Genomic DNA, 19,323 nt, shown 5'->3' on the forward strand with positions numbered 1-19,323 from the left:
GGCCTAATGCAGTTGAAAAGTCTCAAAGTTTAAATGTCGCTTTAATCGTGACTTTAGTTTATATCCTGTTTGCTTCTCTTGACTTTTCTTTTGTATTCAAGGAAAGGATTGTCTCTTACAATGCTCCAGCAGGAGTCTGACAGCATTGACGGAGTCCATTGGCCTTGATATCTTTTTTCCAGAGTGCTTTATTTACACACGTGCGAGGCATCACTACAGTCGAAAGAACAATGTAAAATGATGTTTAACGATACTGTCTCAGTCTTCAACTGACTGACCCTCACCGTTCAAAAGTCTGGCCTTATATAGGGCTTTCTGGCTTTTGCACACGGCACTAATACTGCGTCATCAAACTTTCTAGAATATTCTAGAATCTTCCATAGTGTACGTCGCAACATGCATTTTTTCAACCATACGTGATCACGTGATTGCTTATATCATAAAAACTAGAGCCAATATACATTTTTAAATGTCATTTTCGTTTTCAGCACCCCAAAATCCTAAAAGAACAACTATTTTCAGGCCCGCAACCTTTTTCTCCGTTGAACAGTGTTATTATATTATATTTAAAATATAATTATTATATTTATTGTTATTTATGGGGTGAGAAGGGCGGAATGTAAATGTTTTAAATAAATAAATAATAATAAAATTATTGATTATTAATATTGTAATATAACATTGATTATTATATTACATTTAAAAATATAATTATTATATTTATTGTTATTTAGAAATAATAATAATAATAATAATAATAATAATAATAATAATAATAATATTTTGCAAGATTGCTCGCCCAGGTTTCCACAGCATTGAGCCATGGCAGTGAAAATGGGCTCAAACTGCATTAAGTCTGCAATGTAGATGCACCATTAAGACTTGATAAATCTATTATTTCAGATGCAAATTGCAGGGGGGGAAAAAACAAGTCCTTTTGCCCCTGTTTTGCAGTTGGACGTTGACCCTTTTCTTCTGTTATCTCACCAAGGAAGGAAGAATGTCTTTCGGGTGAATCATTGGCACTTTCTTCCAAACCGATCCTATTAAAAATTAATGAATTCCTTGCTGTTCATCAGCCAGAAAACAAACAGGAATTTCCTTTGGCCGGGTTGGGAATTCTCCGCTAATTACTCTTCCCTTTGATTAATTAATCTTCCCTAAAATGACCTTCCATGAACTGCAAGGTTTGGGTCTAAGGGGGAGAGGAAAGATCGGCCTCCATAGAAGGATTTCCATGTATTACCTAAATACATTTTATTTTGTATTTTGTATTATTATATTATATTATATATTATATTGTATTTTTCCATTATATTATATTCCAACTACAACTCCCAGAAAGGCCTCAGTCTGAGGTAGCCCTCAGTTTGAGAGATGTACTTAGTGAGAAAAGGCCTCTGTGTGAGAGAAGGACTTAGTGAGAGAAGGCCTCAGTGTTAGTTCGCCTCATTGTGAGAGAGGCCTCATTGTGAGAGAGGCCTCAGTGTGAGAGAAGGACTTAGTGAGTGAGGCCTCAGTGTGAGGTAGCCCTCAGTGTGAGAGAAGGACTCAGTGAGAGAAGGCCTCAGTGTTAGTTCGCCTCACAATGAGAGAGGCCTCAGTGTCAGGTAGGCCTCAATGTGAGAGAAGGACTTAGTGAGAGAAGGCCTCAGTGTTAGTTCGCCTCATTGCGAAAGAGGCATCAGTGTCAGGTAGGCCTCAGTGTGAGAGAGGGACTTAGTGAGAGAAGGCCTCAGTGCTAGTTCGCCTCATTGTGAAAGAGGCCTCATTATGAGAGAAGGATTTAGTGAGAGAAGGCCTCAGTGTTAGTTCACCTCATTGTGAGAGAGGCCTCAGTCTGAGGTGGGCCTCAGTGTGAGAGAAGGACTTAGTGAGAGAAGGCCTCAGTGTTAGTTTGCCTCATTGTGAGAGAGGCCTCATTGTGAGAGAAGGACTCAGTGAGAGAAGGCCTCAGTGTTAGTTCACCTCATTGTGAGAGAAGCCTCAGTGTGAAGTAGGCCTCAGTGTGAGAGGAGGACTTAGTGAAAGAAGGCCTCAATGTTACTTCGCCTCATTCTAAGAGAGGCTTCAGTGTGAGGTAGTCCTCAGTGTGAGAGAAGGACTTAGTGAGAGAAGGCCTCAGTGTTAGTTCGCCTCATTGTGAGAGAGGCCTCAGTGTGAGAAGGCGTCCTATGTAAAACGCCGGTGTAGCAGTTGAACCTCCAGTATGTTTTGTTGGTCATGGGGAAATCTGTGTGCCAACTTAGTTCCAGGTCCATTGCCGATGGAGTTCAGAGTGCTCTTAGATTAAGATAGTCCTAGAGTTGGAAGGGACCCCCAGAGGGCATCTTGTCCATCCAGGTATAGATATGATAGGGTTCAAGAGTTGGAAGGGACTCCAGAGGGCATCTAATCCATCCAACCATAGATATGATAGGGTTCAAGAGTTGGAAGGGACCCCCAGAGGGCATCTAGTCCACCCAACCATAGATATGATGGAGTTCAAGAGTTGGAAGGGACCCCCAGAGGGCATCTAGTCCACCCAACCATAGCTATGATAGGGTTCGAGTGTTAGAAGGGAACCCTTGAGGGCATCTAGTCCATCCAACCATAGCTATGATAGGGTTGGAGAGTTGGAAGGGACTCCCAGAGGGCATCTAGTCCACCCAATCATAGCTATGATACGGTTGGAGAGTTGGAAGGGACTCCCAGAGGGCATCTAGTCCATCCAACCATAGATATGATAGGGTTCGAGTGTTAGAAGGGAACCCTTGAGGGCATCTAGTCCATCCAACCATAGCTATGATAGGGTTGGAGAGTTGGAAGGGACTCCCAGAGGGCATCTAGTCCACCCAACCATAGATATGATAGGGTTCGAGTGTTAGAAGGGAACCCTTGAGGGCATCTAGTCCATCCAACCATAGCTATGATACGGTTGGAGAGTTGGAAGGGACTCCCAAAGGGCATCTAGTCCATCCAACCATAGATATGATAGGGTTCGAGTGTTAGAAGGGAACCCTTGAGGGCATCTAGTCCATCCAACCATAGCTATGATAGGGTTGGAGAGTTGGAAGGGACTCCCAGAGGGCATCTAGTCCACCCAACCATAGCTATGATACGGTTGGAGAGTTGGAAGGGACTCCCAGAGGGCATCTAGTCCATCCAACCATAGATATGATAGGGTCCGAGTGTTAGAAGGGAACCCTTGAGGGCATCTAGTCCATCCAACCATAGCTATGATGGAGTCCTAGAGTTGGAAGGGATCCCCAGAAGATATCTAGTCCAACGTTGCTTGACTCACGTCTCGAAGAGTCGCCGGACGCCGAGGAAGAGGAAGGCCAAGGGGAGGGTGAAGTAGAGGTCGGAGGCCTTGGCGAAGACCTGGCCATGATGGTCCCGGAGGTCGCTCCAGGTCAAGTTGGCCGGCAGCCAGAGCCGCTCCCACCAGAAGCAGTTGTACAAGGCCTGGAACATCCTGCTGGGAAGCAGAGAGAGAGAGAGAAGGATCGCATTAGCCTTTGTTGCTGCAGCGTCACAGCATCGGCTCACGGGTTTGCAAAGACCTTCTCCCCATATATATATATACATATACATATATATATATACATATACATATATATATATATATATATATATATATATTCCTTTCGAATTGGGAGTGCTCCGAACTAAGGGATCGCACACATACATAGACACACACATATATATGCAAGCACACACAAATATACACATATACACACACCTACATATATACCTACACATACATACACACATATATGCATATACACAAGCACACACATATACACAATATACATATAAACATAAAAATATGCAGATACACATGCACACATACATACATACATACACACATATATGCAAGCACACACAAATATACACATATACTCACATACATATACACCTACACACATATATGCATATACACAAGCACACACGTATACACAATATACATATACACATATAAACACAAAAATATGCAGATACACATGCACACATACATACATACACACATATATGCAAGCACACACAAATATACACATATACTCACATACATGCATATACACAAGCACACACATATACACAATATACATATACACACATAAACACAAAAATATGCAGATACACATGCACACATACATACATACACACATATATGCAAGCACACACAAATACACACATATACATATATATATATATACACATATATGAATATACACAAGCACACACATATACACAATATACATATATACATATAAACATAAAAATATGCAGATACACATGCACACATACATACATACATACACACATATATGCAAGCACACACAAATATACACATATACTCACATACATATACACCTACACACAAATATGCATATACACAAGCACACACGTATACACAATATACATATACACATATAAACACAAAAATATGCAGATACACATGCACACATACATACAGACACACACATACATGCAAGCATACACAAATATACATATATACTCACATACATGCATATACACAAGCACACACATATACACAATATACATATACACACATAAACACAAAAATATGCAGATACACATGCACACATACATACAGATGCACACACACACATATATATATATGCAAGCACACACAAATACACACATATACATATATATATATATATATACACATATATGCATATACACAAGCACACACATATACACAATATACATATATACATATAAACATAAAAAATATGCAGATACACATGCACACATACATACATACATACACACATATATGCAAGCACACACAAATATACACATATACTCACATACATATACACCTACACACAAATATGCATATACACAAGCACACACGTATACACAATATACATATACACATATAAACACAAAAATATGCAGATACACATGCACACATACATACAGATGCACACACACACACACATATATGCAAGCACACACAAATATACACATATACATATATATATATATACACATATATGCATATACACAAGCACACACATATACACAATATACATATACACATATAAACACAAAAATATGCAGATACACATGCACACATACATACACAATATACATATACACACATAAACATAAAAATATGCAGATACATATGCACACATACATACAGATACACATATATATGCAAGCACACACAAATATACACATATACACACATACATATACACCTACACACATATATACACATACACAAGCACACACATATACACAATATACATATACACATAGAAACAGAAATACACACATATACAAAGACATAAGCACATATATACACACACAAAACACATATACACAGACTGGCCAATAGCAATGCATGGCAGGGGACAGCTAGTATGTGTGTGTGTGTGTCCCTTTCAAATTGGGAGTACTCAGAACTCAGAGATCACATTGACTTTTGTTGCTGCAGCGTCACAGCATTGGCTCACAGGTTTGCAAATACCTTCTCCATACAGTCATATACGTATACATATACATACATATCTCACTTTCGAATTGGGAGCGCTCCGAAAGGGATTGCATTGGCCTTTGTTGCTGCAGCATCACAGCATTGGCTCACGAGTTTGCAAATACCCTCCCCATACATATATATACATACATACATACATATTTCCATTTTGAATTGGGAGTGCTCTGAACTCAGGGATCGCATTGGCCTTGGTTGCTGCAGCATCACAGCATCGGCTCACGGGTTTGCAAAGACCTTCCCCATACATACATACATACACATACATACATACATACATACATATATATCCCTTTCAAATGGGGAGCGCTCTGAACTCAGGGATCGCATTGGCCTTGGTTGCTGCAGCATCACAGCATCGGCTCACGGGTTTGCAAAGACATACATATACATACATACATACACACACACACACACACACACACACATATATATATCCCTTTCGAATTGGAGCATTCAGAACTCAGGGATTGCATTGGCCTTGGTTGCTGCAGCGTCAGAGTATTGGCTGACGAGTTTGCAAAGACATACATATACATACATACACATACACACACACACACACATATATATATATCCCTTTCGAATTGGAGCATTCAGAACTCAGGGATTGCATTGGCCTTGGTTGCTGCAGCGTCAGAGTATTGGCTGACGAGTTTGCAAAGACATACATATACATACATACACATACACACACACACACACATATATATATATCCCTTTCGAATTGGAGCATTCAGAACTCAGGGATCGCATTGGCCTTGGTTGCTGCAGCGTCACAACATTGGCTCACGGGTTTGCAAAGACCTTCCCCATACATGCATATACATACATACATATATATATATATCTATCTATCTCTTTCGAATTGGAGCATTCAGAACTCAGGGATCGCATTGGCCTTGGTTGCTGCAGCGTCACGGATTTTCGGGTGCCTTTCATCTCAGGGTTCGTTTATAAGGCTCAACTATTAATTATCTTCATCTAACGAACCCCAGATTTTAATTATGAGGCAAAGGGGGGCAAAGTGCAGCAAACTGGACCCACGCCCATTGAGTCACAGCTGGAAAATGTCAACAGACTGTCGGGAAGTGCTTCTGTTTGGGGGACTACAACTCCCATCTGCCTCCACTCCTTTCTGGACTCAACTCCTTGATTGACAACTATACTATATAATGCAAAATAATATAATATATATATAATATTTTATTTTTATATATATTATATTATATATAATATAGTGATACTATATAATGAAACTATATAATATAATAATATGTATTAATATAATATGTAATAATAACAAAGAATAATAAAAATAAAGTATAATATAATATATAAAAGAAACATATAATCTTTAATATAATACAATTATAAAATATAATATAATATAAAAATCTAAAACTATACTATATAATGCAATATAATAATATATGATAATATAATATTTTACTATAATATATATTATATTATATATAATATAATGATACTATATAATGAAACTAATTAATATGCATTAATATAATATGTCATATAATAATAAAGAATAATAAAAATAAAAATATAATATAATATATAAAAGAAACATAATCTATAATATAATACAATTAATAAATATAAAATAAAAATCTAAAACTATACTATATAATGCAATAATGTATGATTATATATATATATTATATTGTATTATATATAATATAGTGATAATATAAAATGAAACTATATAATATAATAATATGTATTAATATAATATGTAATATAATAATAATAATAAAAATAAAAATATAATATAATACACAAAAGAAACATATAATCTTTAATATAATACAATCATAAAATATAATATAAAATAAAAATCTAAAACTATACTATATAATGCAATATAATAATATATGATAATATATATAATATTTTATTATAATATATTACATTATATATAATATAGTGATACTATATAATGAAACTATTATAATATAATAATATGTATTAATATAATATGTAATATAATAATAAAGAATAATAAATATATAATATATAATAAAATACACAAAAGAAACATATAATCTTTAATATAATACAATTATAAAATATAATATAAAATAAAAATCTAAATCTATACTATATAATGCAATATAATAATATATGATAATATATAATATTTTACTATAATATATATTATATTATATATAATATAATGACACTATATAATGAAACTATATAATATAATAATATGTATTAATATAATAAAAAATAATAAAAATATATTATAATACACAAAAGAAACATATAATCTTTAATATAATAATTATAAAATATAATATAAAATAAAAAACTAAAACTATGCTATATAATGCAATATAATACATGATAATATATATAATATTTTATTATAATATATTACATTATATATAATATAGTGGTACTATATAATGAAACTATTATAATATAATAATATGTGTTAATATAATATGTAATATAATAATAAAAATAATAAATATATAATATATAATAAAATTATAAAAACAAAAGAATATTGTATCATAAAAAAATAAAAATATAACAATATATAATGTAATAGAACAATAAATATAAAATGACATGACACTATATAATAATATAGCAATCTATAATTAATTTATAATAAAATAAATATATAATATAATGACATAATACTACATAATATAGTATAATAAATAAAAAATAAAAATATATGATATAATAGAACAATAAATATATAAAAAATAAAATGACATGACACCATATAATAGTATAGCAATCTATAATTAATTTATAATAAAATAAATATATAATATAATGACATAATAATACTATATAATATAATAATAAATAATAATAAAATAAAAATATGATATAATCTCTAATATAGATTATAGTAGGCTGTTAAGAATTGTGGGAGTTGGAGTCCAAAACACCTGGAAGGCTGAAGTTTGCCCATGTTGCTATAGAACAATAAATATAATAATAATAATAATAATAATAATAATAATATTGTAAGGGTTTTTTTTGCGTGCCATTTTTGCAAATCCTTCTTTTCCCACGCGTTATAATCACTGCCTTTCTGATCCTATCTCCATTGTCCCGTCAGGAAAACCAACAAACGCTCCCCAAACTGCAGAGCCAGGTGTGGTTCCAGGGTGGGGCTTCCAGATAAGGAACTACAACTCCCATCCCTGCTGATAACAACACCAACGTGATGAGAGTCAAGCCTGGGATCTTACAGCTGAAATATTAAAGTATATGCTTAATAAGAATAATGTATTATCAAAGACTTTCATGAACAGAATCACTGCGTTGCTGTGATTTTTCTGGGCTGTAAGTCAATGTTCCAGAAGCATTCTCTCCTGACGTTTCACCCCCATCTCTGGCAGGCATCCTCAGAGGTTGAAGGGTCTCTTGGAAACTAGGCAAGCTTGGTTTATATATGTGTGGAATATATTGCCATTGGCCAGCTTGATTAACATTGAATGGCCTTGCAGCTTCAAAGCCTGGCTGCTTCCTGCCTGAGGGGGGAATCCTTTGTTGGGAGGTGGGAAGGAGAAAGAACTCTTGTCTGTTGGAGGCAAGTGTGAATGTTGCCGTTGGCCAGCTTGATTAGCATTGAATGGCCTCGAAGCTTCAAAGCCTGGCTGCTTCCTGCCTGGGGGAATCCTTTGTTGGGAGGTGGGTGGGAGGGAGAAAGAACTCTTGTCTGTTGGAGGCAAGTGTGAATTTTGCCATTGGCCAGCTTGATTAGCATTGAATGGCCTTGCAGCTTCAAAGCCTGGCTGCTTCCTGCCTTGGGGAATCCTTTGTTGGGAGGTGGGTGGGAGGGAGAAAGAACTCTTGTCTGTTGGAGGCAAGTGTGAATGTTGCCATTGGCCCCCTTGATTAGCATTGAATGGCCTTGCAGCTTCAAAGTCTGGCTGCTTTCTGCTGCTTGGGGGAAGCCTACGTTGAGAATTCAAGACAGGAAATAATCAAGGCCAGCTAACACGTTCCAACCAAGGATTCCCCCCCAGGCAGGAAGCAGCCAGACTTTGAAGCTGCAAGGCCATTCAATGCTAACCAAGGCAACCAATGCCAACATTCACACTTGTTTCCAACAGACAAGAGTTCTTTCTCCCACTCTGGACGTCATTCCACAGATATATAAACCTCACTTACGTAGGACAGTAATATTAATCAGGACAGTAAACAAAGAACTGGGAATTCCAGACAAGAAATAATCAGGGCCAACTAACACCTCCCAACCATGGATGGATAATAAATAAACAGGACAGTAAATAAGAAACATCACTCAGAAAACTGGGGAACTCCAGACAGGAAATAATCATGGCCAGCTAGCACGTTCGAACCAAGGATCCCCCCCAGTCAGGAAGAAGCCAGGCTTTGAAGATGCAAGGCCACTCAATGCTAATCAATGTGGCCAATGGCAACATTCACACTTGCCTCCAACAGACAAGAGTTCTTTCTCCCACCCACCTCCCAACAAAGGATTCTCCCTCAGGCAGGAAGCAGCCAGGCTTTGAAGCTGCAAGGCCATTCAATGCTAATCAAGGTGACCAATGGCAACATTCACATCCAACGGACAAGAGTTTTTTCTCCCACCCTGGACATTATTCCACAGATATATAAAACCCACTTGTTTAGTTCCCAACCTCTGAGGATGCCTGCCATAGATGTGGGAGAAATGTCAGGAGAGAATGCCACAGCTTGGGAAACTCACAGCAACTCAATCATGTATTATTTACATATAAACAAAGTGGCACCAAGCTGGATTAATTCTATAGCGTAGATGAAATCATCAAAACGGAAAAGGAGGTTTGCGCCATCCTCATTTCCTAACGCCATTGTTGTGATGATTGACATCTGTCATGCTTGAATCTCGAGACGCCTTTCTTTCCCAAGACGTTGAGATTAAAAGAAAACACGATTGCATCCGGAAGAGAAACAAAGGAGGAGAAGGCTTTGCACAACCCACAACATTAGGAAAGAAAGGCAGAGTAAATAGAAATAACCTCAGTTGTGTTGTGGTTGAGAAATGTATTGCTTTTGGAAATGATTTCGACCCTGTTCCGGGAACCCAAACGTCAACCATGTCAACAAACACAGACATCACAACTAACGACAGCAATGGCAACCCAACACCAAAACACATCCCTTGGACAACAACAACATGCGTCTCCAAAACACACCGTTTGCAAAGAAGCCTGGCTCGTTTTGCGACTTTGGAAAGGGACGAAAAGACACGGAAAAGGCCCCTCAATGTGTAAATGCAGCTTTTCCATGTGCAAATGTGCCTTTAACATGTGAAAATGCGCCTTTTCCATGTGCAAACGTGGCTTTTCCATGTGCAAATGCGCCTTTTCCATGTGTAAACATGCCTTTTCAGTGTACAAATGGGGCTTTTCTGTGTGCAAATGTGGCTTTTCCATGTGCAAATGTGCCTTTAACATGTACAAACGTGCCTTTTCCATGTGCAAATGTAGTTTTTCCATGTGCAAATGTGCCTTTTCCATGTGCAAATGTAAGTTTAATATGCGCAAATGTGCCTTTTCCATGTGCAAACATGCCTTTTCCGTGTGCAAAAGTGCCTTTTCCATGTGCAAATGTAAGTTTAATATGTGCAAATGTGCCTTTTCCATGTGCAAACACGCCTTTTCCGTGTGCAAATGTGGCTTTTCCATGTGCAAATATGCCTTTTCCATATGCAAATGCACATTTTCCATGTGCAAACGTGTCTTTTCCATATGCCTTTTCCATGTGTAAACACAGCTTTTCCATGTGCAAACATGCCTTTTCTGTGTACAAGCATGGCTTTTCCATATGCAAATGCAGCTTTTACATGTGCAAATGCACCTTTTCCACCTGCAAATGTGCCTTTTCCACCTGCAAATTCAACTTCTCCATGTACAAATGTGCCTTTTCCATGTACAAATACAGCTTTTCCATGTGCAAATACAGCTTTTCCATGCACAAACGTGCCTTTTCCACATGCAAATGCATCTTTTCCATGTGCAAGTGCAGCTCCTCCATGTACAAATATGTCTTTTCCACATGCAAGTGTGCCTTTTCCATCTGCAAATTCAGCTTCTCCATGTACAAATGTGCTTTTGCATGTGCAAATGCACCTTTTCCATGTGCAAATGTGCCTTTTCTATGTGCAAATGCACCTTTTCTACGTGCAAATGCAGCTTTCCCATGTGCAAACGTGCTTTTCCATGTGCAAATGCACCTTTTCTACGTGCAAATGCAGCTTTTCTATGTACAAATGTGCTTTTGCATGTGCAAATGCAGCTTTTCCATGTGCAAATACAGCTTTTCCATGTGGAAATGCAGCTTCTCCATGTACAAATGTGCCTTTTCCATGGGCAAATGCAGTTTTTCCAAGTACAAATGTGCCTTTTCCATGTACAAATGTGTCCTTTCCATGTGCAAATGCAGTTTTTCCATCTGCAAATTCAGCTTTTCCATGTACAAATATGTCTTTTCCATGTGCAAATGCACCTTTTCCATGTGCAAATGCACCTTTTCTATGTGCAAATGTGCCTTTTCCAGCCTTTTCGGGCACATTAACGTCCCGAAAGCACCGAAAGTTCAAAGTTCGGAGGCAAGGCTCGGCCAAGTGCTTCCTGCCCCGCAGGCCCCGAAATATGCAAAAAAGGCACTTCCTGGATCACAGAGCAAAAGAGGGAAGGACACACGGCACAAAACGGGCCGAAACGCACGACAACGTTGCTTTTCCGAAGGGGGAAACGGCCCCAAACGTACCCGGAACAACCGAGAAGCCAGCCTGGCCCGGAGGCACCGATACGTGAAAGAGACACCGCACTATCGATGGCTTCAATCGTGTTCAACAAGGATCGCATTGTTCCAGAGGGCCCGCCACCACGTCTCCGAGGCGCATTTCCTTATTGATTCCCTGTTGACGTTACGGAAATCCCACCTTTCTTTCTCGAAAAAACAACATGTTTCGAATGGGCCATTCAGCTCCCTTTCCAGAAAGAGTTTCCTATCCGAACACAAACAAAGTGGCCCACAAAACACACACAACAACAAAGGCTCCCCATGCTTTTGACACTATATCAATCTCTCCCAATGCCTTTGTTTGGAAAGCGGTCATAGGATGCTTTGTGTTGTTCATGAACACTCCAAATCACAACAACAACAACAACCATCAAACTACTCTGGGACTTCGGAATTCAGACTGACAGAGTTTTGGAGCAAATACTCCTGGATCTCACAATCGTGGAATACACACACACACCATATATATATACACACAGAGACACATACACAATATACTCACACACATACACTATATATACACACACACTATACATATGTATGCACAAATACACTATATATATACACACACACATTATACTTGTGTATATATACATACACATACGTTATATATACACATAGAGACACATACACTATATATACAGAGAGACACACACGATGTATGTGTGTATATATATATACACACACACACATACACTATATGTACACACACTATACTTATGTATATATACATACATATACATTATATATATACAGAGACACACATACATTATATATACACACACACTATATATACACAGAGAGACACATACACTATATAGATGTGTGTATATATACACACATATAATATATATACACACACACTACACACTATATATACAAACATACATTATATACATAGAGACACACATACATTATATATAATACACACACACATACACTATATACCCACACACTATATATACACAGACACATACAATATATATGCACACTATACATATGTATATATATATACACACACACACAGATAAACTATATATACACACTATACTTATGTATATATACATACATACATTATATATACACAGAGAGACACACATACATTATATATACACACACATATACTATATACACACACACTATATATACACAGAGAGACACATACACTATATATGCACACTGTACATATGTGTATGTATATACACACACATTATACTTATGTATATATACATACACATACATTATATATACATACACTATATATATACACACACTATATATTCACAGAGACACATACACTATATATACACACTATGCATATGTGTATATATATATACACACACACTATACTTATGTATATATACATGCATATACATTATACACAGAGAGACACAGAGTGTATATATAGTGTATGTGTGTATATATACATAAGTATACTGTGCATATATATAGTGTATGTGTGTATACAATTTATATATATATACACACGTACACTATATAAACACACATATATATATACACAGACACTATATATACACACTATACATATGTATATATACATACACATACATCATATATACACAAAGAGACACACATACATTATATATATACACAGAGAGACACACACATATACACACATACACTATATAGTGTATAGTATATTTACACACACACACACAGGAAAGAAATTAGAGGAAGGGAAGAAAACATTATCTGGTTTGTAATGGGTTGAAAAGGGAGCCTGTCTCCCTCTTGAGTCTCTCAAAGAGAAAGATCCATTAGCCGGATCTCTTAGGGATGGAAGAGAGAGGAAGGCAGGCCTTCTCCCACTCCTCCACTTCATCATATTCTGCCTTTCTTTTCTTTTCTTTCTCCCCCTCCCTCTTTCCCTTCTTCTCCAATTGGAAAGAATTACCTTCCAGATTCTTTTGGGAACAGGGAGGAAAAACTGAACTTCCACGTGAAACTGAGTCACTGGGAAAAGAAGGGAGGAAGGAAGGAAAGAAGGAAGGAAAGAAGGCACCCAAGCCAAAGAAGAAGATTATGCATGGAAATATACAAAAATTAAAATAAAATCAGCATTTGAAAGGCACACCACGCCTCGGCGCGTTCCTGGCCTGCTCCCAAGGCCTGGAGGGATGCACCGCTGCCGTGGAGGGAAAACAACGCCACTTGGGCCTTTGGGGGTCCTTTCGAAGGAAGTTACTTTTTTCTCAAGGGGAGGGAGACTTTGTAACTAGGGAAGTTACAGCTCAGGCGACAAAGTTACGCTGTTGCCAATCTTGCCAAAGGGAGGTGACACAAAGTTGCCCAAAAGCTCTCCAAAAAGGGACCCCAAACAAACACATCAAAAGTAACCAAAAGTTGCAAGGAAAACAAGAGCAAGACCCCACTAAATGCAGAGGAAGAGACCCCTAAGTGAAGAGGAAGATCCTCCCCAAAACAACCCCACAAAAAGGAATAAACTCCAAACAATCACAAACCCCATACAAACACATCAAAATTATCCAAAAAGTTGCAAGGAAACCAAGAGGAAGATGCCACTCAATGAGGAGGAAAACACCCCTAAATGCAGAGGAAGAGACCCCTAAATGGAGAAGAAGAGACCCCTAAATGGAGAAGAAGAGACCCCTAAATGGAGAAGAAGAGACCCCTAAATTAAGAGGAAGAGGCCCCTAAATTAAGAGGAAGATCCCCCTCAAAACGCCCCAACAAAAAGGGGGTAAACCCCAAACAAATACATCAAAAATATGCAAAAGTTGCAAGGAAATCAAGAGGAAGATTCCATTCAATGAGGAGGAAGAGACCCCTAAACAGAGAGGAAGAGACCCCTAAATGTAGAGGAAGAGATCCCTAAATGTATAGGAAGATCACCCCCAAAACAACCCCACAAAAAGGAATAAACTCCAAACAATCACAAACCCCATACAAACACATCAAAATTATCCAAAAAGTTGCAAGGAAACCAAGAGGAAGATGCCACTCAATGAGGAGGAAAAGCCCCCTAAATGCAGAGGAAGAGACCCCTAAATGGAGAAGAAGAGACCCCTAAATTAAGAGGAAGATCCCCCTCAAAACATCCCCACAAAAAGGAGTAAACCCCAAACAAATACATCAAAACTATCCAAAGGTTGCAAGGAAACCAAGAGGAAGATGCCACTCAATGAGGAGGAAGAGACCCCTAAATGGGGAGAATGAGACCCCTAAATGAAGGGGAAGAGACCCCTAAATGTAGAGGAAGACACCCCTAAATGTAGACGATAAGGCCCCTAAATTAAGAGGAAGATCCCCCCCCCAAAAAAACACCCCCACAAAAAGGAGTAAACCCCAAACAAATACATCAAAACTATCCAAAAGTTGCAAGGAAAGCAAGAGGAAGATGCCACTAAATGCAGAGAAAGAGACCCCTGAATGATGAGGAAGAGACCCCTAAACGGAGAGGAAGAGACCCCTAAATGGAGAAGAAGAGACCCCTAAATGTAGAAGAAGAGACCCCTAAAAGTAGAAGAAGAGGCCCCTGAATTAAGAGGAAAATCCTCCCCAAAACACCCCCACAAAAAGGAGTAAACCCCAAACAAATACATCAAAACTATCCAAAAGTTGCAAGGAAACCAAGAGGAAGATGCCACTAAATGCAGAGGAAAGGACCCCTGAATGATGAGGAAGAGACCCCTAAATGTAGAGGAAGGCACCCCTAAATTAAGAGGAAGATCCCCCCCAAAACAACCCCACAAAAAAGGAGTAAACCGCAAACAATCAGAAACCTCATACAAACACATCGAAACTATCCAAAAAGTTGCAAGGAAACCAAGAGGAAGATGCCACTCAATGAGGAGGAAAAGACCCCTAAATGCAGAGGAAGAGAGCCCTAAATGGAGAAGAAGAGACCCCTAAATGTAGAGGAAGAGATCCCTAAATGTATAGGAAGATCACCCCCAAAACACCCCCACAAAAAGGAGTAAACCCCAAACAAATACATCAAAACTATCCAAAAGTTGCAAGGAAAGCAAGAGGAAGATGCCACTGAATGCAGAGGAAGAGATCCCTAAATGAGGAGGAAGAGACCCCTAAGTGAAGGGGAAGAGACCCCTAAATGTAGAGGAAGACACCCCTAAATGTAGACGATAAGGCCCCTAAATTAAGAGGAAGATCACCCCCAAAAAAACACCCCCACAAAAAGGAGTAAACCCCAAACAAATACATCAAAACTATCCAAAAGTTGCAAGGAAACCAAGAGGAAGACGCCACTAAATGCAGAGAAAGAGACCCCTGAATGATGAAGAAGAGACCCCTAAACGGAGAGGAAGAGACCCCTAAATGTAGAGGAAGAGACCCTTAAATGAAGAGGAAGACATCCCTAAATGTAGACAATAAGACCCCTAAATGAGGAAGAGACCCCTAAGTGTAGACAAGAGACCCCTAAATGAAGAGGAAGACACCCCTAAATGTAGACAAGAGGCCCTTAAATGAGGAGGAAGATCACCCCCAAAACACCCCAACAAAAAAGTAGTAATCCCCAAACAAACACAAACCTCAAACAAACACATCAAAACTATCCAAAAGTTGCAAGGAGACCAAGTAGAAGATGCCACTCAATGAGGAGGAAAAGACCCCTAAATGTTGAGGAAGATCGCCCCCAAAACACCCCCAAAACACCCCCACAAAATTTGTTACAAACCCCAACCAAACACATCAAAACTATCAAAAAAGTTGCAAGGAAACCAAGAGGAAAACTCCACTAAATGCAGAGGAAGATCGCCCCCAAAACACCCCAACAAAAATGGAGGTAAACCCCAAACAAATACATCAAAACTATGCAAAAGTTGCAAGGAAACCAAGAGGAAGATTCCACTCAATGAGGTGGAAGAGACCCCTAAATGGAGAGAATGAGACCCCTAAATGAAGAGGAAGTTCACCCCCAAAACACACACACAAAAAAGTTGCAAGGAAACCAAGAGGAAAACCCCACTAAATGCAGAGGAAGAGACCCCTGAATGGAGAGGAAGAGATCCCTAAATGTAGAGGAAGAGACCCCCAAAACACCCTTCCCCAAAAAGGAGGAACTCGTTACAAGTCCCAAACAAACATCAAAACTATCCAAAAAGTTTCAAGGAAACCAAGAGGAAGACACAGCTCAATGAGGAGGAAGGGACCTCTAAATGGAGAGGAATATCGCCCCCAAAAGACCCCCCACAAAAAAGGAGTAAACCTCAAACAAACACATCAAAACTATCCAAAAGTTACAGGAAGCCAAGAGGAAGATGCCAGTAAATGTGGAGGAAGAGACCCCTAAATGAGGAGGAAGATCCTTCCAAATCACCCCCACAAAAAAGGAGTGATTTGTTACAAACCCCAAACAAACACATCAAAAGTATCCAAAAGTTGCAAAGAAACCAAGAGGAAAACGTCACTAAATTAGGAGGGAAAGACCCCTAAATGGAGAGGAAGAGACCCCTAAATGGAGAGGAAGAGACCCCTAAAAGGAGAGGAAGAGACCCCTAAATGAGGAGGAAGATCCCCCCAAATCACCCCCACAAAAAAGGAGTGATTTGTTACAAACCCCAAACAAACACATGAAAACTATCCAAAAGTTGCAAGGAAACCAAGAGGAAAACGCCACTAAATGAGGAGGAAAAGACCCCTAAATGGAGAGGAAGAGACCCCTAAATGGAGAGGAAAAGACCCCTAAAAGGAGAGGAAGAGACCCCTAAATGAAGAGGAAGATCCCCCCAAATCACCCCCACAAAAAAGGAGTGATTTGTTACAAACAAACACATCAAAACTATCCAAAAAGTAGCAAGGAAACCAAGAGGAAGATGCCACTCAATGAGGAGGAAGAGACCCCTAAATGGAGAGGAAGAGACCCCTAATTGTAGAGGAAGAGACCCCTAAATGCAGAGGAAGAGACCCTTAAATTAAGAGGAAGAACCTCCCCCCCAAAAAAAACCCAAAAAAGGAGTAATTGGTTACAAACTCACGCTTTGGGGGAAGTCCACTCCTGCCAAACTATCCTCTTCTGTTTTGGGGGAGTCTCCCCAACTTTCCTTGGTGTCCCCCCTTTTTTTCCTCCTCCTTTTCCCCCTCCCTTCCTATTTGGAGGAAGGGGCTTCAAGGCTTGTTGAGCCCCCCAAAAGGGAGGAATTAATTAACCCCCCTTTTTTTACTAAGGCAAAACAAGGTGCGTAAAAGCAAGGAAACCTTGTGCGTAAAAGGCTCTGTTGGGGGGAACCCCAACTTTGGAGCCCCCCTTCTTCCCCTCCCTGGCCCCTCCCTCCTCAGCCCCCCTCCCCTCCCTTCCTCCCCCCTCCCCCTGCCCCCCCACCAGCAGGGAAAGCAATCGAGGGCCGATTGACCCCCTAAAAGAGGGGCCCGCCTTGATGCGGGTGTGGGTGTTGTGGTTGTGTCCCCTCTCCCCTCTCCCTGCGCCCACCCACTCACTTCTCCTTCCACTCACCCGTCTCTTGGGGGGCTCTTCCGCTTTGGAGAAGGGAGGGGACAAAAGGGGGGGCACCCAAGCGGGCAGAGGTGGGGCGGCAGCTTCCGGTCAAAGCCCAGCCCACTCTTTCCAAAGGGGAGGAAGGAGGAGGACAGAAGAAGAAGAGAAGAGAAGAGAGGAAAAGAAGGGAGTGACTCTTGCAACCTTCCTTCTCCTCCTCTGACTATGTTTTTCCCCCCATCTCTGACTCATCCTCACCCTGCAACCCTTGCAAAAGGGAAGGGTTTTCTTTCCAGACATGGGTTGCTGTGAGTTTTCAGGGCTGTCACACCTTCCAGAAGCATTCTCTCCTGACGTTTCTCCCACATCTATGGCAGGGGTGGTGAGGAAACTGTTGGAAACTAGGAAAATTGGGTTCCATACCATTCCATACCTATGGAATGATGTCCAGGGTGAAAGAAAGAGCTCTTGTCTTTTAGAAGCAATCCCAACAAAGGATTCCCTCAAGCAGGAAGCAGCCAGGCTTTGTAGCTGCAAGGACATTCAATGCTAATCCAGGTGGCCA

At 39.3% G+C, this 19,323-nt stretch overlaps 1 protein-coding gene across 6 annotated transcripts in view; it reads right to left on the minus strand.

Moving 5' to 3' along the window:
* Positions 1-18,922, minus strand: part of CERS2 (ceramide synthase 2) — a 36,926-nt gene extending 18,004 nt beyond the window's left edge. Inside the window, exons 1-2 of one of the 6 annotated variants that reach the window (XM_067472355.1) lie at positions 18,761-18,922; positions 3,284-3,457 (exon numbers count right to left, since the gene is read on the minus strand). In XM_067472355.1, coding sequence (XP_067328456.1) covers positions 3,284-3,456 — 173 coding nt within the window. In that variant the 5' untranslated portion in view covers position 3,457; positions 18,761-18,922. Of the gene's footprint in view, positions 1-3,283; positions 3,461-18,300; positions 18,576-18,760 lie in introns of those variants that run through there. The other 5 variants (XM_067472351.1, XM_067472350.1, XM_067472354.1 and 2 more) reach the window with 5 other exon arrangements.
* Positions 18,923-19,323: the final 401 nt, after the last annotated feature.

Source organism: Anolis sagrei, chromosome 12 (assembly GCF_037176765.1).
Source record: "Anolis sagrei isolate rAnoSag1 chromosome 12, rAnoSag1.mat, whole genome shotgun sequence".
NCBI classification, from domain to species: domain Eukaryota; kingdom Metazoa; phylum Chordata; class Lepidosauria; order Squamata; family Dactyloidae; genus Anolis; species Anolis sagrei.